At 35.8% G+C, this 26,537-nt stretch overlaps 1 protein-coding gene across 1 annotated transcript in view; it reads right to left on the minus strand.

The window, feature by feature from the left end:
* The window catches only part of CPED1 (cadherin like and PC-esterase domain containing 1), a 421,919-nt gene that overhangs the window by 217,217 nt on the left and 178,165 nt on the right, over positions 1 to 26,537 (minus strand). Inside the window, 5 exon segments of the mRNA XM_020966339.2 lie at positions 1,587 to 1,756; positions 3,413 to 3,517; positions 13,377 to 13,544; positions 15,441 to 15,513; positions 17,145 to 17,287. Coding sequence (XP_020821998.1) covers positions 1,587 to 1,756; positions 3,413 to 3,517; positions 13,377 to 13,544; positions 15,441 to 15,513; positions 17,145 to 17,287 — 659 coding nt within the window.

Genomic DNA, 26,537 nt, shown 5'->3' on the forward strand with positions numbered 1-26,537 from the left:
CTGGTTCCTATTACCTCCCTCCTAGGAATAGAGTTTAATCATTATATTATAGCTTGCTGAAATTTGAGAACTTGGGGAAAGCTGGCTGGTGAGAAAACTCATCAAGAAAAAAAAAAAACCTCAACATCAAATACTTTAAAAAGCCACAGTGCAAAGAGCACTGGACTTGGAGTATGGAGGATCTGAATTCAAATCCTATGCTTGTCTGACCCTACACAACTCACCATCTTTCAGGTTCTTTCTCTGTAAAACAGGGATAAGGATAGTACTTCAAAGGGTTTTTGGTAAGCATCAAATAAGACATTATGTGAAAAGCACTTCACAAATCTTAAAAGGGCTATAATAAATATCCTTTATTATTAGTTATCATATGGAATGATCACTGATTATGTGGATTTCAGCTGAATTGAATATATGACAACCCTGAGGAATAACATTTTAAAACTTAGTTTCCAAACCCCAAAAGCTTCTACCTTTGACCAGGTTGCTAATTTGAGGGAGGAAATTTATTTGTTTCTTAAAATAGTGACAGTTTAAAATAACTTCTAAAATATTCTCAAGGGAAGTTTATTAACCATGTAAAGACTTAGATTATTATAGGAAAAAGTCTGGCCAATCATTCTCCTTCTCTCCTCAAACAGGCGGACCACAAGTAGTTTTAAACCAAGGAAGATTTCCTGATATTAAGAGAGGAAGAGGAGGCCTGAAGGATGCCTGGGAGGTACTATCTTTTCAGGAAGTCTTTTCTTCAAAGGATAGATTTTCACTTCTTTCAGAGGGCTGAGGTAATCCTGATTTGAAAGTAGAGGGATAACAAACTCCCCTCATGTTTCTCCATAGTAATAGCTAGCATTTACATAGCATTTTAAGGTTAAGTGGCTTGCCTATGGTCACATTCACCTCAATAAACATTTATTAAGTACCTACTATGTGCCAGGCACTACCTAGTTAATTGTCAGAAATAGGATTTGAAGCCGTGTTTTCCTTATTCCAAAGCCAAGGATAGCTTTGGCTGTGCTAAACTACCTAGGCCAGTAGAGAAGTTGGAAAAATTATAGATCATAGAATGTTACAGCACAAATACGTTTCATTCTGTCATCCTGTGTTCACAAACCAACTAAATAAATCCAATTATTCTTTCAGTCTGATCTTGACACGTCTTGTTTTTTCATAGCCTCTCTGATGTTCCCCCACCTCAGATGTATATCAGAATGACACCACACTGCAAAAATTTCATTCTAAAACATTGCCTTATAGGGGAATCAGGGCTTATTGGCTCTTAGATAGGAATGATTTGCAACTTGTCATCATATTTTTATCTCACTTTTTGAAGCTCACTGGTGTCCTCATGGTTTGCATATTTTGGAGTGAGTTATTTCCAGAGCATCATTTTTGGACAGTCTCCTTATTTCTTCTCCTCCCTTTCCCCCCCTGCCCCCTGCCACTATGGGTGAAGGACATTTGAAATCAGATGGTTCTAGTCTAAAGAGTTTCTGATTACATACCCTTAACATGCATCTAGCCTAACAACATAGCTCTCCTATCTCAAGAACGAAAACTTCTCGGCAAATGCATAAACATATTACCATTCTAAAGAATAGAGCTGAATCTTTTTATTTGTGAGTTGTAGTTCTTTGAATAAATTTAAGAGAGACCGGTGCTGGGTCAGAACTGAACCATGTTTTCCCATAGGATCTGCCACATAATAAAATTCATGCATAAAAGCTTGAATCCCAGGCGAAGTTGATGGGAAAAGCTAAGAAGAAAATGGAACAAATATAAATCTGTTAGTAAAGAACATCAGAATAACTTGTAGAAAAAATACAAAATAAAAATGTAATGCTCTTGTGGAATGCCATATAATCTAGTATTTTAAAAAGAACATGTTTTAAGAATAATAGTCAACAAAATCCACTTCTGAATGGTTATATGATGTTCTCTATGGAACTGAAAATAGTATTCAGTTGAGCAGGAGGATGAAGAGAAATCTCTTATGGTTGGAATTTATTTAGGATAGAGTAAGTAATGCCAATAGAACAAAGGAAGTTAGTGTCTGTTCTCTCACCACCCTTAGTGTTAAGGAATTGATACTGTTGCTTTTTTCTTCAGCACACAGCCTTTAAGTCCTCATGCCAGAATCTTGGGAGATGTTCCTTACATTCATGATGCCTTATCTCACATCATAAACTCCAAGAAAAGTAGAACTAGGTCTGCTTCACTTTCTTTGTTTTATGTCCAGAAAGAAAAAGTACTATTAAATATGGGCATTAATTTACTGCTGGATAATGATGAATTTGGAGTTTATCCAAATTGGTATTTATGATGGAATCCTCTTTGAGGAAAATACTTTTCCTCTGAATTCATCAGAGAAGCTTCTCCAGCCCAAGGCAAATTACAGAACATCTTTATTAATAAAATTAGCTAGTAAGTTGGTAATCTTTTTAGGTCCCAAAATTCATCAAGTAAAAGATATTAGCCTTCATCTTTACTATACTACCATAAATTGTGTTTTAATCCATCATTTATGAGAAACTAATTTATTAAAAATTGTACACGTTAAATTAGTAATTATTAAATCAATGATTAACTTTATTTAAATGACTAAGTTTTGGATTAGACCTTTCAAAAAGAGTTTGCATCAACAGGGTCATTAGAAAATTCAGATTTATTAATTTAGTCAATTATGAAAATGTAGTGTAAAAGAGAAAAAGAGGTATTGAGAATGCACATATGGATATGACAAATTTACTTTTGATATTGTTCTGATGGTTATCAGAAGTTAAGATAAAATGTCATCCTTGTACTAGAATCAATTTAGACATTTTGGAAACTTTAGCCACTCCCCTTTTCCCTCTACCCAGTTTTGATATAAAGTTAGACAAACTGACATTTGTCAACTTTCTAAAGACTTCTCTAGATTAATTTGACATTTACAATCTTCCACAAACAAAAAGAGGGAAATAGGCAATAGATACATTTTGGTAAAGTAGTAATTCCCCCAAATATTAGTGGAAAACTTTAAAATTCTTCAACATTTCCCATGAGAAGAGAAATTTAAAATCTGCCAGCTCCATTAACTCTATATTTTCCTACCTTTGATAACTCAAGTATTGTTTTGCAAAATCATATACCAGAAAATGTATGGATCCTGCCCATTTTGTTCTTTGAGAAAGAGAAATTGAATTTTTAAGGTTTCAATATTTTTAAAGAAATATTGCATCTGCAGCCTGCATCTGACCTTATTTCAGGATTATACACACATATGTATATGTGAATATGCATATATGTTCATATATACATGCAAACTTATATATGTAAATATAAAATATAGTTATTCTATTATATACCCAGCAACATAATACCAATATGATAGCAATAGAAAAGAATTTAAGTGGCATTATTTTTGTTTTACCAGTTGAAACTGTCCCAGATTCTTGAGTTCCTTTATGAATGTCATAATTGAATTCATCTCCTCTAAAGAGAGGCATGGATTGAATTGATTTTGATATCCTTCACCCTGCATTGAAAATGCAAACAAAATTATTTAAATGTTCCAACAAAGAAATTAAAATTATTAGTAGCTACCTACTCCATTATCTGTCTGTCTGTCTATCTAGTCAATTAATAAGTGAACAAGCCTGGTATAATGGAAAGACATAGATTTGGTGTCTGAAGACATGGGTTCAAATATCATCTCTGATCTTTAAATGTATGCTCCCTTTTCAAATATACCTGCATTTTCTTTTGAAAATTGAAATATCCAATTTTAATATTTTTAGGGCCTTTTACAGATCAAAAGTCAGTCAGCCAGTTAATAAGTTTACAATGTGCCAAGCACTATGAATACCAAGAAAGAAAACAAACAGTCCCTGATGTCAAGGAGCTCAGTTCAGTGGGGGAGATAACTTTCTTTTTTTTAATTTAAATTTATTTATTTTTAGTTTTATTTAGTTTATTTATTTTTAGTTTTCAACATTTACTTCCATAAGATTTTGAATTCCAAATTTTCACCCCAACTCACCCCTCCCCCACCCCAAAATGGCATGCATTCTGAATATCCCTTCCCCTAGTCTGCCCTCCCTTCTATCTCTCCCCTCTTCTCTTATCCCCTTCCCCTGTAGGGCAGGATAGATTTCTGTACCACATTTCCTGTATTTCTTATTTCCCAGTTACATGTGAAAACATTTTTTTAAACATGTGTTTTTAAAACTTGTTCCAAATTTTCTCCCTTCCTCCCTCCCCACCCTGCTTGAAAAGGCAAGCAACTCAATATAGGTTATACATATAGTGTTTGCAATTATGCAAAACACTTTCATAGTAGTCATGTTGTGAAAAACTAACTCTATTTCCCTTAATCCTATCCTGCCCCCCCATTTATTCTATTCTTTCTTTTGACCCTGTCCCTCCTCATAAGTGTTTGCTTCTGATTACCCCTTTCCCAATCTGCCCTCCTCTCTATCATTCCCCTGCTCTCTTGTCCCCTTCTCCCCCTATTTTCCTGTAGGGTAAGACAGGTTTCCACATCCAGTTGAGTGTGCATGTTATTCCCTCCTTAAGCTAAATCCTATGAGAATAAGATTCTCTCTAACCTTCACCTGTTTTCCCTCCACTGTAAGAACCTTTTCTTTTCTGTTTTATTTTGTGAGAAATTTACCCCATTCTACCTCTCCCTTTCTCCTTCTCCCAGTATAATTCTCTCTCACCTCTTAATTTTATTCTCCAGATATGACCTCTTCATCTGAAACTCATCCTGTGCCCTCTATCTATCTATCTATCTATCTATCTATCTATCTATCTATCTATCTATCTATCTCTATATACATACATATAATTTTTTCCTTCCAACTACCCTAATGCTGACAAAGGTCTCATGAGTTATAAATGTCATTTTTTCCAAGCAGGAATGTAAACAGTTCAACCTTAGTAAGTCTCTTATGATTTCTCTTTCCTGTTTACCTCTTCATGTTCCACTTGAGTCTTGTATTTGAAAGTCAAATTTTCTATTCAGCTCTGGTCTTTTCATCAAGAATGCTTGAAAGTCCTCTATTTCACTGAATGACCATTTCCCCCCCTGAAGGATTATACTCAGTTTTGCTGGGTAGGTGATTCTTGGTTGTAATCCCATCTTGTTTGCCCTCCAGAATATTATGTTCCATGCCCTGTGGTTCCTTAATGTAAAAGCTGCTAAATCTTGTGTTATCCTGATTGTGTTTCCCCAATACTTGAATTGTTTCTTTCTGGCTGCTTGCAATATTTTCTTCTTGACCTGGGAACTCTGGAATTTGGCTACAATATTCCTAGGAGTTTTCCTTTGGGGATCTCTTTCAATGGGAGATTGTGGATTCTTTCCATTTCTATTTTGTCCTCTGGTTCTGAAATATCAGGGCAGTTTTCCTTGACAATTTCTTGAAAGATGATGTCCAGACTCTTTTTTTGATCATGGCTTTCAGATAGTCCAATAATTTTTAAATTCTCTCTCCTGGATCTATTTTCCAGGTCAGTTGTTTTTCCAATGAGATATTTCACATTGTTTTCAATTTTTCATTCTTTTGGATTTGTTTTACAATGTCTTAATTTCTCAAAGTCACTAGCTTCCAATTGCTCTATTCTAATTTGTAAGGAAGTATTTTCTTCAGTAATCTTTTGGACTTCCTTTTCCATTTGGCCAATTTTGCTTTTTAGGGCATTCTTCTCCTCATTGGCTTTTTGGACCTCTTTTGCCATTTGGGTTAGGCTATTTTTTAAGGTGTTATTTTCTTCAGTATTTTTTTGGGTCTCCTTTAGCAAGCTGTTGACTTGTTTTTCATGATTTTCTTGCATCACTCTCATTTCTCTTCCCAGTATTTCCTCTACTTCCCTTACTTGCTTCTGAAAATCCCTTTTGAGATCCTCCCAGTCCTGGGACTGGTTCATATTTTTCTTAGAGGCTTTGGATGTAGGAGCTTTGACTTTGTTGTCTTCTTCTGGTTGTATGTTTTGATCTTCTTTGTTACCAAAAAAAAGATTCTATGGTCTGACACTTCTTGCAAGGTTTGCTCATGATCCCAGCCAATTACTTGAGTTATAAACTCTTTGTTAAGGTAGAAGTCTGCTTCCAATGTGGAGAATGTACTGTCCCAAGCTTCGGGGGTTTGTATAGCTGTTTTCAGAGATACTTCTAGGGACCTGTAAATTTTAAGTTCTTCCAAGGTGGTATGATAAGAGGTGAGGTGTTTACTCCTTTCCTGGTCTGTGCTGTGGTCTCTAAGTGACCACAAGCACTCCTTTCTGTCCTGGAACTGTGAGGAGGATTATCTCTGTATATCCACTACAAGCTCCACCACGTCAGCGCTCCTCCTTGCCCCAGGACCACCCCTCAGAACTATGACCCAGATCCAAGCATGAGCAAAGCAAGAGATTCCTGTCTCAGCACCAGCAAAGAGATCCCTGCAATTCACCTCTGATCAGCCACTCGATTCCCCCTCAGTCTCTGGGCCAGAAACTTAGGACGCAGCCACCACCCTGGGGCCATGCTCGCTGAGGAACTGAGGGTGAGACCTAGCTCCTCTCTCACCACACTAACAGATTTTCCCACTGACCTTCTAAGTTGTCTTTGGCGTTCATGGGTTGAGAAGTCTGGAAACTGCCATAGCTACCCGCAATTCAGTCCTCTGAGGCCTGCTCCTGGTTTGCTATGGCTTGTGCACCCACGCCAAACCGTACTCCCCTCACAGCCTGGCATGATATACCTTTCCGATCAACCATACAGATTGTCTTGGGCTGGAAATTTGTTTCACTCTGTCTTTCTGTGGGTTCTCCTGCTTTAGAATTTGTTTAGAGCCATTTTTTATAGGTATTTGGAGGGGTTTGGGTGAGAGTTCAAGCAAGTCACTGCTCTCACTCCGCCATCTTGGCTCCGCCCTATACCTAAATTTTTTGAGAGTGCTATTATTCGTCTAGTCACCCATGTTCACAACCTTGGAGTCATCCTTGACCTATCTCCTCTCCTGTCCTCCTCTTTCATGTCCACTCAACTGCCAATTTTTTTTCAGTTCTACTTCCACAACATCCTTCTAACTCATGTCCTTATCTCTACTAATGCTATATACTAACCTAGTTGGTGTCTTATCACTTTTTGCCTGGACAATGGAAATAAGTTCTTAATAGGCCTCCTTGCTTCTAAACTCTCCCTTCTTTATTCTATCCTCCACATTTCCATCAAAATATTCTTCCGTGGAACTCCCATGCTCAAAAATCTTTGGTGGCTCCCTATCACTTCTAGGATAACATACAAACACATCAGCATAGAATTTAAAGTTGTCCATGCCCTGGCTCTAAACTCCTTTTCATGCCTTTTTTTTTTCATACTGTTCTGCTTCAAACATTCTGCACTCCCACCAAACTGACCCATTGGCCTTTTCCTTTCCTGAACCTGACTTTCCATGTCTGATTTCTGTGCTTTTGTTCAGGCATACAGGCTTGAAATACCCCCTCCTTTTTCCTCTACTCCTTAGAATCTTTAGCATCTTTCAAAATTCAGTTCATTTGTCTGGAATATTTTGAGTTGACTGACATGAAACTCTCAATTAATAAAAACCTTGAGTTTTAGAATGTTTTAAAGAAAATACTGTTTTATTGGTCTAAGGAGGTCACAAAATAGTAGAATAAAATAGTAGAAAGCAATAAAAAGTAAGTAATATAGTTGAATGAGAACTGGATTGTGTGTTAGGAAACCTTGATTCCAATTCTATTGCCACTCAGAGCAAGCTACGAATTTGCTTTATTCTTCAGTAATTGTGTGACCCTTAGCAATTGATTCACTGAGTATCTTCAACACGGAAGCTGTATGAAGAGACAGCAAACAAAGCTAATGCATTACAGGGGAAATAGAAAACTGGGGGGGGGGGGAGAATTATAGCAAGCTTCTCTTTTAAAGGCCTTATTTCTCAAATAACTGAGCTAAATTAATACAAGCAAATCTCCAATTAATAAAAGTTCAAAACATCTGAGCATGTAGTTTTCAGAAGAAGAAATCAAAGCTATTAATAGTCACATGAAAAAATGCTCTAAATCACAATTTATTAGATAAATGAAAATTAAAATAACTCTGAGATATCACCTCATACTTATCAGATTGACTAACATAACAGAAAAAGAAAATGACAAATGTTGGAGTGGATGTGGAAAAATTGAGATACTAATGTACCGTTGGTAGAGTTGTCTAACCATTCCAGAAAACAATTTGGAACTAAACCCAAAGGGCCATAAAAGTGTGCATACCCTTTGGCCTAGCAATATCATTACTAGCTCTACATCCCAAAGAGACCAAAGAAAAAGGAAAAGGACCTATTTGTACAAAAATATGTATAGCAGTATATTTTGTGGTAGCAAATAATTGGAAATTAAGTGGATGCCCATCATTTCGGGAATGGCTGAATAAGTTGTGGTATATGATTATGATGGAACACTATTGTGCTATCAGAAATGATGAGCAGGATGCTTTCAGAAGAACTGGACTCAAGGTCAATCAGCAGAGACCTAGTTTTCAATTTTACCTCAGACATTAGGTATGAAATGTTGGACAAGTTATTAAAATTCTCAGAGACCCTCAATTTCTTATTTGTAAAATGGGCATCATAACACATACAAATTACCTGACCCAAATGGTTATTGTGAGAAAAATGCTTTACAAAGCTTAAAGTATCTAATACAACACCATGCATATAACTGTTGCTTAGAAGAAGTCATTTCATTCTGTTGGGCTTTTATCTGCTTATCTGTAAAATGAGGAGATTAGACTACATGACCTTTAATGTGCTATAGTTGTTGTTCAGTTGTGTCTCACTCTTCTTGACCCCATTCGAGATTCTCTTGGCAAAGATACTGGAGTGGTTTGCCATTTCCTTCTCTAGCTTATTTTACAGATGAGCAAACTGAGGCAAATAGGGTTAAGTGACTTATAAATATCAAAGACCGCATTTGAACTCAGGAAGAGTTTTCCTGACTCCAGGTTCCACACTCTATTCACTATCCCACCAAGCTGCCCCAGTCCTAGATTCTATGATTTGTCAAGTTCCTACCACGTGTAAAACACTTAAGAGACTTCCTTTGGAGATTCTTTTGAACTAATTTAGGAAATAGATGAGACACTTTCAAATTTGAACATCCTGTAACAAGGTAAACCCAGGCTAAACATCACAGTTTTCTTGGTGGTCAAGGAGATTTTAAATAGCAGGTTTGGGATGCAAGAAGAGCATTCTCAGCCTCGCCCCCTCCATTATAATATGTTATTTGCCAAAAACAAAGGCAGAATTTATGACTTTACCATTTTGAGGTCCAAAATAAGTAGACATTCTCTATCAACATCCTTTTTCTTCCTCACTCATTGTTTTGATACTTTCTTGGGAACAGAAAGTACCAAGATAACCACTACTTTGTGGTTCCAAGCTTTAATGACAGCAGGTTTGGTAAAATAAAAAAGGAAATAGCACCAAGTCAAAAAAGACTACATGAAGCTGACAATCTGGGGCCTTAGCCCTTCTCTCATAAGTAAATCAGTCCCATTTGAAACCTTCAATATTTGGTTGTTATCATTTTCATATTCATTTTATGCTTTCTAGATTTTAACAGTTTTTCTATTGTGGGATTTAGAAAGAGAGAAACTTCTATGTGGAACCAATGTTAAGTTTATTAAGTAAGTAGCACCCTAGTATGTGGCACCGTGGATGGTAGCATTTAAACTTTCACCCTGCTCCGATATTAGTAACACTGTAAGCAAATGTGGATGAAAATTTTAAAAATAGATTTAAACCTCTTCATTTAGCCTCTACTTATTCTGAATTTGTAGTAAATAATATTGGTCTGAAATATGCCTTTTCTTTTTTCCATGATGACAACAATAAAAAGGTTGGCTAAACAAATTGAATGATATAAATGGAAGGGGTGGGGGGACTTGGAAAAATACTTCAGAATCATTTTCATACATTTCCTGAGAAACTCTTATTTATCACAAAGAATTCATGAAAATTACTCACATTCATATGTTACTTTAAAGTTTACAAAGCCCTTCCCTCACAACAACCTTGGGAAGTAGATAGTATAAGTACTATTGTGCCCATTTTACAGATGAGAAATTGAGGGGCTCAAAAAAGGCATGTCATTTGTCCATCATCACACAACTAATAAAAATCAGCCACAGGCAAGATCCAAACTGAGGTTTCTCCTAATTTTAGGGCTTCCCTCCCCCCATTAAAACATCTGCCCAAATTATAACATTATAAATAATTATTTTGATACTAATAATTTTTATACCAACTAATACTGTTTATCTCAAGTTCTTGCTAATACTTTGGAAATCTCCATCAGTAAGCAGAGTAATAGGAGTGCTGAAAGGAACCTCAAGACCCTCTAATACAGTTCTCTAATTACTTCTTCCTGTCTATATGACCTTAAGTCATTTAGGCTTTGTGGCATCAGTTTACTCATCTGTAAAATGAGGGGGTGGAATTAGATGACTTCCATTCCAAGGTCCCTTTCAGCCTTTAATATGTGATAGTATGAATCTTTGATGTGGAAATCAAAACAAGATGAGATAGAAATGGGGAATGTTTGGAAGAGGAGAAGGTTTTGGGGACAAGATAATGAGTTTTATACATATTGAATTTGAGATGTCTCCAGGAAGTCCAGACAATTGGTAATACTGCCGTGAAGCTCAGAGGAGAGATTAGGGCTGGAAATTATCTCAGTTTATCTATACACATATATGTGTGAGTATGTATAGATATGTGTATATATATAGACATATGTACACATACACATATCTATATACACATATGTGTGTACATCATTTGCATAGAGATGGCAGTTAAACCATGTAGGCTGAGAGAGAGAAGGAAAATGGATAGAATCTTGGGGAACATCCACAGTTAGGGTGCATGATATGGATGCTGAGAAAGCAAAGGAGATTGATGAATAGCTAGACAGGTTAGAGGGGAACCAGGAGAGAGTAGAGTAATGAAATCCCAGAGAAGACAGGAAAAGAGAGTCAGCAGCATCAAATACATTATGTAGGGCTAGAAGGATGTAGACTTTGCAAAGATCACCAGATTTGGCAAGACAAATAGATAGATGTAAATATGTTTGTCTTAATCTGTACTTTAATGTTTTCATTTCTTTATCTGGAGGTAGGTAAGATGTTTCATCATTAGTCATCTGGAATTGTTGGTCATTATGCTGATAAGAGTTTCTAATTCTTTCAAAAGTTGTTTGTTTTTACCATATTGCTGTCACTGTATAAGTTTTACTTCTAATTCTGTTTCCTTCATTCAGCATAATATCATACAAGTCTTCCCAAGTTTCTCTGAAACCATTGCTTTCTCATTTTTATAGCACTATAGTATTCTATCACACACACATATATATATACACACACACACACACATATACACACACACATACACACACACACACACACACACACACACCACACACACACACACACACACACACACATATATATATATATAAATATATAAAACTTGTTCATCCATTCCCCAATTTATGGGCATTGCCTCAGATTCCTATTCTTTGACCTCAAAAGAACTATACTTTTGCACATTCTTAGAGTTTCTTTGGCTTAGGACTAAACTCTTTTTTAATCTACCATCCCTCTAATTTGTCTCCTCCCTTCCCTTTTCCCCTCCTATTTACTTGTCAATTAAAATGAATTTCTGTAACCAACTTTGTGTATGGGTACAGGGTGTGTATTTTCCTTTTCTTTAACCGGTTCAGATGAGGGAGAGGGTGAAGTGTCAGTTGCTCCCCCTACCCTCTCCTCCCAGTTTGTATAGATAGCTACTTGTGTACCCTAAATGTGTGAGATAATTTTCCCTAACCTCCCCCCCCCATGTATTCCTCTTCCCTCTCTATTCTTCTAGTAAGCTTATTAAGACAACAGAACCACTCCCAGGTCTTATCAATGGAATACAGACCTAGAAGTGGTATTGCTGGGTCAAAGGGTATGCACAGTTTTATAACCCTTTGGGCATAGAGTCAAATTGCTCTCCAGAACACTGGACCAGTTCACAACTGAACCAACAGTTTATTATTGTATCTATTTTCCCTCATCCCTTCCAGCATTTTTCATTTCTGATGGGTGTAAGGTGGTACCTCAGAGTTGTTTTAATTTGCATTTTTCTAATCAATAGTGATTTAGAGTATTTTTTTCATGACTGTAGATAGCTTTGATTTCTTCTTCTGAAACCTGCATGTTTATATCTGTTGCTGACTTGGGTTTTGATCAGAGTTACAACAGAATACTGCTGGAGTAAGACCTTATCAGCCATTTAGGAAGTTTTACTGCTTCAGAGTGACAGAACTGTAGATTCCCCAGCCCTGGTAATTCCTCTGTAGGCTAGGCTAGATGCTGGAAGTGAGATCTCCCTCTGCTCCTCGGGTCTGAGCCAAAATGCTGTTGCTTACTTCTGAACTTTCTTCCATCTTTGTACACAGCCCAGGAATGCCATCCCTGTGAGTAGTTCCGCTTCTCCATCCACCCTTGATCTGTGAATCAGAACTAGGCAGTGGGCATCTAGTGCGAGTTGGCATCTGTCCCTGTTGCAGTCTGGTATGGGTTTGAGGATGTCCCACATGGGTCTAGGACCCCCTCTTGCTCTGGTACACAGCCTCTTCCTGGCCATTGGAGTGCTCTGCATTAGTGCGGTATGCTCCTGGCCTAAGGCCCCAGTGCCAGCAGACCTCTCTGTCTTCCAGTAGGGAAGAGGGGTGGGACAAAGGACTCACTGTGACCATTTCCTGAATTTCCTTATCAGTATTAGGTCTGGTATATTTTCTAGGTCTATTTGGAGAAGTTATGTGGAGTTCAGATACATAGCTTCCTACTACTCCACCATCTTGGCTCTGGCCTTTCCCCCCAGTTTTTTGTTTGTTATTATTGTTTGTTTTTATTTTTAGGATGGGATAGACATTGAAAATTTTTTAAGGCAGTGGAAAAGGAACTATTATATATGGAGAGGTTGAAGATGAGGGGTAGAGATGGAATGATTCAGGATACAATCTGCTGGAAAAGACCAAAGGGGATTGGATGAAATGGACATGTAAAGTGCTTGGCCTTGGCAAGGGGAAAGGCTACCTCAGTCCGAATTTAGAGAAAAGGAGGAGATAACAGGAGTATCTATTATGTAGCACAGCATTATTATCCTCATTTTACAGATAAAATTGAGGGTCTTAAAGAACCCAGCTTGTATTAGAGCAAGAATTAAAATCAATTATTGTTATTATTATTAATAGCTAACATTAATATTTCTTTTAAAGATCACCTATTCAGCTAAAGACTGACTACAAATGAGGAAATATTAAATATACGAATATAATCTTACCTTAATTGTATCTGATCTGTAAATTCTTTGAAGTGCTTCAGAAAAAATGGAAAATGAAGACTCATTGGCAAAAAGAAAATTGAAAGTGTCTTTTAAAAGGAATTCTTTTGTATTTTGGTCCTCCAAATCAAGATTATTGTCAACTTGAAAATCAAAATGCTCATGCACCTTTGAAAAAGAAAAAAATATATTTGTCAAATATGTTTATATTAATTTATTTTAGTGCAGTAGAATTATTCTTCCCAAGATGAGTCATTTTCTATTACAATTAAAGATCAGAACTGACCTCTAGTGGTCTATTTGGAGGACAGCAATCTCATACAGATCAGTACCAAGTTTTTAAAATACATAATTCTTACATTTGTGACAAAAAAAAAATGAATACATCATAACTAAAGATAGGTTACCATTCAGAGTACCTCTTTGGTAGTAAGATACTTTATTCCATTATACACCAACTGACACCCATGTTTGATCAGCATAGTTAAGAACAGAAGAAATTACTTAAAGTGTATAATGACTTTAGAATGGCTTTAGAAAACTTTAGCATTATGAGATTAATGATTTCATGCAGTTTACTGAACTAAATGTGTTAGTTACAGGAAATGAAAATGGTCTCATTATATAAGATTCTAAAGAACAGTCTTGAGTGTCATAAAATTGAGGGGAAAATTTTAAAACATTTTGATCACTTGGGCTGTTCAAGCTGCCTGTTTTGAAAATTTGGGTCAACATGTGTTTTATTCCTTTCCATTCCTCCTCCCCTTAAAAAACATGGCTCCACTCAGACAAAGCCAATGAACTGTCCTAATTTCCTATTTCTAGAAATAATCCCTGAGAGCTGTTTTAGGATGGCACAAGAAAAGGAAAAAAATCAACTAATTAGGTGGAAGAGAAAGAGACTGTTATTAGAGTAGATAATATTGGCATCAAAGTACAATTCACATGTGTTTCCCACTAGGAAAATTAAATTCCAAAGAAGTTCAGGGCTATTCAATTAAATTGTATAGCCCAAAATTAATTAATTTATATGTAAATAGTTACTTAATAAGTTTGGATGTTTATACTTATGTTCGGTGTTAAATTTTCAGTAAAAAATATTTAACTATTTAAAATATATAGACCAACTCAAGCCTAAACTTCAGTTTGAGAAGATTGAAGCAGCTGTGGATATGTTAACCCACACTCAAACAAATGGGTTGGATTAGCTGCTATTTTTGAGTAAGAATGCTACTGTTCTCCACTAATTCAGAGACTACTTTAAAAAAATCCATTTTTATAAATAGCAGTTAAAGAATAGTTAAGAAGCAGTCATTTCTCTAGGCTTGACTGAAATTAATCTTAGAGAACATTCACTGCACAGAAACTATTATCTAAAAGGTCACCAGTTTTCTTAATTGCTAAAACCAAAAGCCTTTTCTTAGTTGTCATCTTTCTTGACTTTTCTTCTTTCTGGATATTCTACTGTCCAGTGGTTTCTGTGGCACAGTTCTTTCCTGGTTACCCTCCTACCAGCCTGAGTTTTGTTTCTTGGTATTTAGCTATTCCTTATCAGAATTCTTTAGAAGCTACATGGAACTGTTGACAGATTTCTGGATTTGGAGTCAGGGAGACCCTGCTTTAAACCCTACCTCCCACATTTAATAGCTATATGATCTTGAGCAAGTCACTTCACATTTTGGGGGTCCGGTTTCTTCATCTATAAAAGAGGGAGTTGGGCATGCTGAACTCTAAGATCAACTTTCAGCTCTGAATCTGTGATTTGTAAATATATTTCTCTGTGTATATACCACTCATCTGGTTCCCACTCCAATACAATTTCTTCATATAAGAGTATCTCAGTGCCTTGTACAAAGAAGCTACTTAATTAGTTTCATCAAAAAAATGAACACATGAATCTAGAATCTCTATGCCTATACTACAAAAGAATTAAATCATTAAAGATTTTGAAGCTAGATGCTAACTATACATTTGCCATAAATTCAAACTAGACACACACACAAAATCTTAGAGAAGATCAAATCTTTAGTCATGAAATAAAATATCTGCTTTTAACATACTTACCTGAAGAACTAATGGGTTCAAAGAGCTGCTATAATAAATATCAAATGTTAAAAGTTGAAAACATAATCTGCACCTGAAACAAAAATATAGAATGACATGGAAAATGTTCCTTGTTCAACATATTTGATCTTTTGGGTATCACCCTATTAAAAATTATAACCAATTGAGTACAATTATTTTTAATAAATTAATAAAGGGAAAATAGGAAGTAATGGATTCAATAATATACAATGACAAAATTTAATTTAGATTTGAAAATTGTTTTGACTGTCACATTGAATTGATCTGAAAATGTATAGCATTCCACAGATCCAACATTGGAAACCACATTGTAAAATTGACTAAAGAGAAGCTAGAAATGTGTCCAACTTCCTTATCTGGGAAAATAGCAAACTTTCACTATACCATATTCCAAAGATTAAATACAGAGATTCCTTTAATCACGACATAAAATATTAATCTAAACTGAATGTTCCTTTCATTATTTGTCATTTTAAATTTTCCCTGGAGAGGCAGAAGCAATTTTGGTTGGAATTTAAGGTATATAGTACTTGGCTACAAAGGAATTAAAGATACTGGATTTTGTAAACACAGGTTTTTAATGAACTATTTTGCTTAATTAGATACATCCAAATTGCTGAGATTTTCTTTATAAAAATCAAAGCTCAATAAACATGCAAACTATGGGGGTTTTTTAGCTTAAAGAGGACAAAATTGAAGCAAAAAACTCTATAACTTTACTTATTCAATTTATTTTCATCATTGTTGAACATACTCTGATATTTGATGAAATCTACTATATAATCTAATATGTACATATAAATTGAGTGTAAATATACTCTAAGTATGGTTGCAATAGGCTGTTGCAGCATCATAGAACTTCAGAGTTGAAAGGAACCTGAATGGACATCTTAGTGGGATCCATACTCTTAAAGTATATCCACTATAATACACACTTCTGGTGAGCCAACTACCTCCTGAAACGCCCATTTCACTTTGGGCTTATTAGGAAGGTTTCTTTTTTTTTTTCTTACATTAAGCTTAAATTTCCCTTTCTAAAACTTCCACATATTGTTCCTTGTCCCATCATAAATATATTTCAAAGAAGCACAAACTTTTTAATGATGAAAGTAAATAAGCACTTATGAAGCAACTACTATGTGCCAGGTACTACCCTAAGTGCTTTACAAATATTATCTTATTTGATTCTCACAACAACCATGGGAGGCAAGTTTTATTATTCTCATTCAGGCAGGCAGTTGTTAAGTGACTTACTACACAGCTAGTAGGTGTCCAGGGCTGGATTTGAACTTAGATCTTCCTGACACCAGGTCCAGCATTCTATCTCCTATGCTACCTAGCTGCATGATTATGCTGTATAATTCTAATGATGAGCATTTTCTATAAAAGCCAATTTTAGGGTGATTTTTGTTTTGTTTTGTTCAAAGTAACTAGTCTGCACCTGGGGCAATGAATATGGTGGAGTAAGGGGGTGGGGAACTCATTTGGTATGTTAATGAGGGGAAGAAACTATCCTGAGATTGCAACCACTGTGGGGTTAGAGTGGACAAGGCTGGAAGCATCCCCTGGAAGAGAGAACCAAGCAGCCAGGGAAGCAGAGATCCCAGATCTGCCCCTCTAAATAGCCCACCTTGATGCAAAAATTCAACCTAATGAAGGCCCTGGTTTTGTTCTATTACTTACCTTTTGGCAGTCTTTGGTCCCAGAGTAGATGTTTCACTGAATGCTTCGGCTGCCAGCAGAAGTTTACTTATAGCTTCCTTCATATTATCAAAGGCCTGAAGAGGAGAACTGACCCGGAGAAATGTCTCAAAAAATGTTTGCAGCTGTGAACAAAGAAATAGATTTATTTGTTGAAACTAACAATCTCAAACATTTTTGCACATCACTTGAAAGGTGATCATTGAAAGTATTTCTCTAGAAATTAAGCTTTCTTCTGCTCTAAACATATAAAAAAACTCATAAAAATAAGGGAAATCATCCATCTTATTTGTCTTTCTAATACATGTTTTGATTTACAATGCATTAACTTCATAATATCCTTTGTGATTATTTCTCAAAAAATTCCAAGAATGTGGCCAAAAATGACAAGCTGTTTAAATTTCTCTTAATTTGCATACCATGATTATAGTCTCATTTTACTGCATCTAATCACATAAACATCACAACTAAACATCTCCAAATAAAAGTAATTTGAGGGAGGGAATGTAAAAAAAATCAACACCATCCTCTACACAGTTTTCTATTATGGGCCTAATCACTTGAAGTAAGATCTCCTGCCTTTTTTTTTAGAACTATGTTTGGCCAATAAATAGACAGAAAGACTTGGACAAAGTTCCTTTTTATTTTTTTGCATGTGTAGAAAAGTTCAAATTTGTACCTTTTATTTTACTGTAGCAGACCTGGAAATCTCTACATCTATGATCACAGACTACTATTTTCACTTGCTCAGACTTTAAAAAAATATATATTATCTCTTCAGAACACTCAACCTTAAGTCTCAAGTCAACATGTCTGAAAAATAAAAAATAAAAAAATCCTGTGTTACTGAAGTATAGACTTTCTCTGGTTAAGCACAATATAAGAAAGGTGAGTAAGAAAAATCTTTCCCAGAAAAATATGGTAAGGAACCTATCAACCTTTTTAGAAGAACAAACTAAATCCCTCTTTCCTATGTAATACTGCTTATCTCCTTTCTTTGATAACAACAGGCAAAGACTAACATAGGTTGCAAGAGGGAAATAGTAAATATGAAATGTTATCTTTAATTCACACAAGACAAAATTTGCCCCAAGACAATTAAGCAGGAGATTCAGAAGTTATCACCAACTGAAAAATAGAAACTTAATGAGATGTGAATTTTATTAGCAGAAGGCAACTAGGATTCTCTTCCTTCTCCCTTTCAACCCTCAACTTCACTAAAGAAAAATAATGTACTAATTAAGTGGCCAAATGAAAAATAACTAAATACTAACTTTAGAAATTTGAAATTTGAAGAAAAAGTAGAGTTATTGTTTTCAAGGTAATAGTTATACACCACATTTCACTTTGGTATTTAAAAAATAATTATTACAACCATTTAATGTTGTTAATGTGTTACATTATTTAACAATTTAATGTTATTAATGTGTTACAACATTTAGTCATTTAAATACTTTCATAATATTTATATAAGGAAAGTTTAATAGTCTTAGAGCAACAACAAGGACTTGTATATACCATGTGATTTTATAGTTTATCTTCAATTTAGTGCCTAAAAATGTGTAGGCCTAATATGTGTAAGGTCCTGTGCTACATACTAGGGATAGATAAATGAAAAGTAATGCACTCTCTACATTTAAGGAGTGTAAAGTCTATTATTAGGGAGTATAAGACATATACAAATGAATTTAATGAAAAATAGAATGTGACAAAAGCAAAGAAAGGGTATATAAAAGAGACTATAGGATATTTAGGGAGAAAGAGATGACTTTCATATAGAGAGATCAGCTTTATGGAGGTAATGAGTAGAAGGATGGAGGTCACCTGAACTGGGCCTTGAAAGAAGGGAAGTATTTAATGGATGGAAATATGGAAGAAGAGTATTCCAGTCAAGAAGGACCCAGTGAATTAATCAAGAATTTATTAAGCATCTATATGTGTGAGTCATTAAGCTTGGCACTGTTCCAAAAAGTAGTGATTAATGGATGGTTATCAGTCTAAAGTAAAATATCTTTGTGGAGTGAAGGGACACATCTTTGGTCTTATACTGTTCAGTATTTTCATAATTGACACAATTATAGGTATAAAAGGTATGTTTATCAAATTTTCAAATAATACAACACTGGGAGGGATACTTAAACACACTGGTTTACAGTCAGGCTTCAAGGCCCCAGAGTCTGGATCCAAAGAGGTTGACAAGTTAGAGTGATGGACTGAATCTATTAAGATTAAATTGAATAGTGTGAGTGCCAGGTCATAGAATCACTGATTCTCTGAGTCAGACGAAAGCACTGATACCACTTGGTCTAAACCATTCTTGAACAATAACAACTTACCAGACAAATTGTCATCTAGCCTTCATTTAAAGACTTTTATTAAGGGGTAATCATTACCTTCCAAGATAGCCCATTCTGCTCTGAGATAAGAATGATTAGGAAGCCTTACATCAAGTCTGATTCTGCCTCTTTGTAACTTCCACCTATCCTTCTAGTTCCTCCATCTGGAACAACTAGAACAAATCTTAAGTCTCTCCCATGTGACAATCTTTAAATATATGAGGATAGCTATCACACATAAAACTAAATAATTTCATTTCTATGCTAAGACTCTCCAATTCCTTCAACTGATTCTCTTACATCATGATGTCAAAACCCTTTACAACTTGGTTTTTCTCCTTCAGATACTCTTCAGCTTATCATTATCTTTTCTAAACTGTAGTGCTTCAGATTGGACATAACATTTCAAATGTGGTCTGGCCAGGCCAGAGTATAATAGGACAATCACTTTCCTGGACCTGGACACCATACTTCTCTTCATTTAATCTAAGACTACATTAGCCTTATTGGCTGCTATAGCTTACCATTCACTCATACTGAGTTTGCACACCAACAAAATTCACAAATCTTTTTTCAGATAAATCACCATCTAGTCACAATTCCTTCATCTTTTATTAGTGAAGTTCATTTTTTAAACTCAAGTGGAAAGTTTTACGTGTTTCCATATTGTTTCATTATGTTTGATTTAACTCAATGTGCTAGCTTGTCAGGATCTTTTCAGATCCTGCAATCTCTCATCTGACATGTTACGCATTCCTTCTAGCTCTTGGTTATTTGCACAATTGATAAGTATGGCATCTATGCTCTCTGACATAGACATTGTTAAAAAAATGTTAAACAGGACAGAGTCAAGCACAGATCTCTGGAGCACTTCACTAGAGATTCCTTTCCCAATTGAAACTGAATCTCTTTTATATTCAGACATTTTCCATGATCTTAATCCACCTAACTAGGTCACATTGCCCATAATAGCAAATTCCTCTGATTTACCAGTCTAGAAGCCCTGTCAGAAAAGAAAATGAATTTAAGCTAGAATGACCTGTTCTTGAAGAGGTCATGTTGGCTCTTTCATAGATATTCATTAAACATACCTTTAATAATACATTATTGAATTCTGTTAGGAATCAAAGCCCAAATTACTGACCTATAGTTTTCAGAATCCATTCTCTTCTTTTTCTGGAAATTGGGTCAACACTTGCCCTTTTCCAGTCCTGAAGTTCTCCTGTTTGAATAATCTTTTAAGATCATTCAAAGATTGTGGCTCAAAAAGCACATTCCAGGTCTTTTCAGAAGCCTGGGGAATAATAGTTCATCTTGTTGTAGTGACTTTAACTCATCAAGGGCATCAATATAGGCACTTTCTTACTTCTATCTACTAATCTTAGATGGCGTCTTCATGTTATCCGTGTGTGTGTGTGTGTGTGTGTGTGTGTGTGTGTGTGTGTGTTTTCCAGGTGGAAGATCCTTCTCTCTGCCAGAAAAAAAAGAAGTAAACTCTGCCTCCTTTGAAATCCAGCTCCTTCTCTGATCCTTCTCTTTTTTCCTAATCCAATACATTCCCCACTTTCTTGTCTTTAGTTTCCCTTTTACCTGTCAGTTCACTTTAAACTTCAGTCCGGTTGGCACTACTCCTATGGGACCATGCCAAGGTTCTGTATTCATTCTCCTTTACCTAGTCTGGCTTCTATATTCTGTACATGCCTCTTTAAAACTCTGTCAAAGATTTACCTGTATACCCATACCAATCTCTTTAATCAACTCCATTTTTATTCCTCATCAGAACTGTTTCTCTGTATTTTTATCATTTCGGTCTTGAGACCTTCCTATCCCTACTCTATCCCTTGATTTCCTCATAAGCATATTTTCTTAACCTGCAGTGATGCCCTTTTAACTATCTTGTTTCTTTTGAATAATGTGGTAGCGCAGTCTCCATTCTTGAAGATATTTGAGCAGAAGCCAGTGGACCACTTACCAGGAATGTAACAGAAAAGATTCTTATTCAGATGTGAGTAGGAGCAGCAGACCTCTGAAGTTTCTCACAACTTAGAAATTCTGGGACTATATAGAAGTAGGAAAAAGTAAGACAAGATTAAATAATAGTGGTCTGGTTTAAGTGGAATGTAGAATGTATGAAAAAGACTGGAAACATAACTTGGAGACAGATTGTTGAGGGCCTTAATTGCCAAGGTAAGAAGACTATTTTTATCCAGTGTGTGACAGAGAGAGACACCAAAAACTTCAAACTAGAGGAGTGATATGGTGAGACCTGTGCACTATTGCTTTGACAGTTGTAGAAGACATGGATTTGACAGCAGAGAGAATGCTAGTAGAGAGATCAGCTAGGACACTATTACAGTAGTATAAAGGAACAGTAAAGGGAGCCTAAATCGTAATGATGGCAGTGCAAGTGGAGAGGAGAGGACAGATGTAAGATAATTTGTGGAGGTGGAATTAACAGGACTTGGAAACTGATTGCATATAGCGGATAGTTTATTTCTAAGTTTTAGGGCCATATGTCTTAATTGTAAATGTCAGCACAGCTGACTGTTGGCTGAACATAGATCCCTGCCGTGAAATTAAAGATGTGGATATGAAAAAAAAACATAAATTCAAGGAAATATTCACTTTTTTATGGTCCTTACTGATTTTAATTAAGGTAGTAGATCTTGAAATTAAGACATAATTAACTTTGAAAGAAAGGAACAGGAAAAGAGGCTGAGAATGGATGGGAAGATGTGCTCTAAAGCATTTAGTCCCTCAAAAATAATGGAAGTAAAGCTAATGAGAGAATTGGAATGCTTTTCTCCCCATGTTTACATCAATGCAAGAATTGTAGAGGGGTGGATTGGCATAAGAAGCCAGGATCAGAATCAGGAAACAAGGGACTTGCCAATATTTAAAGTAAAGATATAAAAAAGAATAGGAAAATGATTCTTAAGAAGTAAAATTCAAAAAAAATCTGCTTTTCTAATTTTATGTTAGATTAGCTCTTTGTCACTTGGTTTCTATATGCTGCCTGGCACATAAGTGTTTATTGATTGATTACTTGTGTCCATGGGCTTTCCTAAAAGGGTCAGGAAAGTCTTCCTGTAGAAGGTGATTCTAACTGGGACTTGGAAGAACCCAGAGATGCCACAAGTCAGAGATAAGGAGGGAAAGTACTCCAGGCATAGGGGGCAGAGAGGAGACAGTCTGTGAAAATGCCCAGAGTCAGGAGATGGAGTGTCTTGTGCAAGGAATAACAGGGAGGTCAGTGTCACTGGATTGCAAAGTATGTGTTTAAAGTATAAGGTATAAGACTAGAAAGGTGGTTGTGGTGGGAGGGGAGTTTAGCGTAAGTTTTGAAGGACTTTGAACAACAAAAATGTGGATTTATCGTTTACCCTCATGGAGATAGGGACTCACTGGAGTTTATTGAGCAGGCAGGGTGAGGCAGGGTGTGTGAGGTGCAATGGTTAGACTTCTGTTTTAGGAAAATTATTTTGGGCCACTTAGGTGGTGTAGTGGATAGAGCACCAGCCCTGGAGTCAAGAGGACCTGAGCTCAAATCTGGCCTCAGATACTTACTAGCTGAGTAAGTCACCTAACCCCAATTGCCTGAAAAAGAAAGGAAAATCATTTTGACAGCAGAGTGGAGGATGTACTGGAGTGGGGAGAGGCTTGTGGAAGGGAGACTAACCAACAGTAGGTTATTAAACTTGTCCAGACATGGGGTGATGAAGTTCTGCACCAAGATAGTAACAGTGTTGGAGAAGAAAAAGAGGTATGTGTGAGAGAAGTTACAAAGGTAAAATTGGCAGTCGTTAGCACCAAACTAGACATGAGGGGTAAGAAATAGTGAGGTGTCAAGGATGCTACCTAGGATGTCACTGAAGATGAAAGAGTTGCCCTTGACAGTAATATAGAAGTCTGGAAGTGTGTGTGTGTGGAGAATGTGGGTAAAAAGATGAGTCCAATTTTGGATATATTGAGCATAGAACATCTACAGGATATCTGGTTCATGATGTCCAATAAGTAATTGGAGATGCAAGACTGGAGGTCAGAAGAGAGGTCAGGGATGGAGCAGATTTAAGAATCATCAACAGAGAGATGATAATTAAATACATGGAGCTGATGGCATCACCAAGTGAAATAGTATAAAAGAGAAGAGAAGAGAGCCTAGGACAGTGCCCTGTGGGACATCCACTATTATCAGGTGAGACCTGAATGAAGATTCAGTAAAAGAGACTGAGAAGGAGAGCTCAGATAGGTTGGAGGATAACAAGGAGAGAAGAGTGGTGCAGAGACCTAAAAAAAAGATAAATCAAGAAAAAGAGGGTGATCAATAGTGTCACAGGCTGCAGAGAGATCAAGAAAGATGAGGTTTAAGAAAAGGCCATTGGATTTGGCAATTAGGAGATTGCTAGTAACTTTTAGGAAAGAAATTTAGGTTGAATGATGAGTGAGGTTAGAAGTCAGACTGGAGAATGTTAAGAAAAGAGTTAGAGGAAAGGAAGTAAAATTACCTATTGTAGTATGTTTAGCCAGAAAAGGGAGGAAAGATTTGGGACAATAGCCTGCAGATATAGAAGGATCAAATGAGGGTTTTTGTTTTTAGGATGAGAAAGACATGGGTATGTTTATGGGCAACAGGAAAATCATAAGTAGACAGGGAGAGATTGAAGATGAGTGGAAAAGTGGCAATGACAGAGAGGGCAATATGTTGGAGAAGACAGGATAGAATAGGATCACTAAAAGGTTGTGTCTAAAGGGTTGGTGTTAACAAAGAGAAGGACCACTTGCAAAACAAAGATGAAGGAAGAAATAGCAGTGGAAAGCATCTGGGTAATTTAAGATGAGGAAGAAGGGTGAAGGAGTTCTCACTCAATAGCCTCAGGTTTTTTTTCAGTAGAATTATGAAGCAAAGTTGTCAAATGAGAGGGTGGGGAGGAAGATCCGTGGGAAGCTTAAGGAAGAACGAAAAGGTTAGAAGAGCCACTGAAGTGAGTGGGATAGTAAATTAATTTGAGAGGTACTAATAAATTTCCTTGAAGCAGTGAGGGCCCAGTTGAGGTTATAAATTTATAGTGTCATTTTCTCTACCTTCATTCAGTAGCACCAGTGTAGGAATGAAGGGAGCAGATGATGGGAGGCTACTTAAAGAAGACTGTTTGGCCTATGTGTATGTTTAGGCTCTTCTACCTGCCCAGAAACAAATGGTCTAATTTTGAGGACTCAAAGAAATGAGCATCTTTTTCCATTCCTAGTTGGTGAATAACTGATTAGAGAAAAATTTCAGCTATTCAGAAGGCAATGATGGTGTATTATGGTATAATAGAAAGACAAGCTATGAGCTCCTTAAGATTAGAGACATTTTGTTTCTTTGTTTTGTTTCGTTTTTGGTTTTGTCTTTCTTTGTATCTCCAGTGCTTGGAATAATTTATGGCACATAGTAAGCATTTAACAAATGCTTGTTGACTTGTCTTGGGATGGAGGAAATCTGAGTTTGAATGTTGTCACCTCCAATGACTAGCTACGTAATTTTGGAGAAATCATTGCATATTTCTGGTCCCAGTTTTCTCATCTGTAAATGAAGGAAATTGGACTAAAGAATTCTAAGATCTCCCTATTGGCTCTCAATAGCTATGATTCTGTGGCATTGCTCATTTTATTTGTTTAATAGCACAAATGTCTCTATCGTTGTCACACTGTCTTGTTTTATTTGGTTCACTATAATTCCAAGAAAAGTTTCTTTACCTAGCATGGTCAGAGTCTAGTAGGTCAGAAACATACTATAAATTTCTGAAATTATGGCCTATAACACCTTTTTTTAGGAATTTTCTGAATTCAAGAACAAATAACTGAAAGAGTTCAGAAATAATTGATTTATTACAGAGGCAGCTTAGTGTGGAATGTTGGGTAGAGAATCAAAGGATTATAGGTTCAAAACCTGTCTTTACTGTTGTTCTACCAGTGCAAGTGTGGGCAAACCATATAATCGCTCTGGGTCTTAATTTCCTTATCTGTAAAAAGTAAGGGTTAGATTGGTAACCTCCGACATTCCTTTTTTAGTTCTAAATCTATTATCCTAAAGCAAGAAATACTTTAAAAATATATCAAGACTCCCATGTGCCCCATTCCATGACATTTAATAGGTGTTTTTTTTCATTTATTCATGTAAAACTAGAAATTCTTAAGGAGATAGGTACTTTAGAAGCGAGACAAAGATAAATAAAAGTAGATCTTACAGCATTTTAATGTGACACTTTTTACAAATTGTTTATCATCTATCTGCAATGGAAAATTGCAACACAACGTTAGTACAAAATGAATTCAGTCCTATCATCCACAGAAAATGCACATGAAAGATAATGATCATAAAATCAGGGAATCAAACTGTCACCATTTTTTTATCTCCCTATATTTAAAAGAATAACTTGGTAAGAGTCGGAACTTTTACAATATCTATCTAGTCAGACAACTTTATATATATATATATATATATATATATATATATATATATATATATATATATATATATACGTATATATATATATATATATAAATCATATAATATTAATATAAATTAAAATAAATATTCATATAAATTAAGTAATATTAAAATTTTTATATACGTACATGTATATGTTTTTTGGTCCAGACCTAACCTAAGTCTGTGCAAACTCCCTTCAGTGATGCGGATGGGAAACTCGCATACAGCTTGTAGTCTTAGAGAATTGTCTTTGTGCACTGAGGGGTTATAAAGAAACCATTTAAAAGGAAAAAGCAAAGAAAAGTGAATAGTAAGCAAAAGAAAAATATAGAAAATTTTTATATGACAGATCCAAATAGGGCAATTTTAAAAAACCTAAGGCATCCCTAGACATATGACATTATAGAATCCCAGAGAAAATGGTCCAGACTGTTACTATGGAACAACATAATTTTCTTGTTTATAAAAATGTGTTTATCTATTGCTTTCAGTTTTTAAAATATGGCAGATAAAAGGATTTCTAGCTACTTGGAAGACACTTGAAAAAACGGCATAGTTACTAACATT

The sequence above is a fragment of the Phascolarctos cinereus genome, unplaced genomic scaffold (assembly GCF_003287225.1).
Source record: "Phascolarctos cinereus isolate Bilbo 61053 unplaced genomic scaffold, phaCin_HiC Scaffold_1;HRSCAF=81, whole genome shotgun sequence".
NCBI classification, from domain to species: Eukaryota; Metazoa; Chordata; class Mammalia; order Diprotodontia; family Phascolarctidae; genus Phascolarctos; species Phascolarctos cinereus.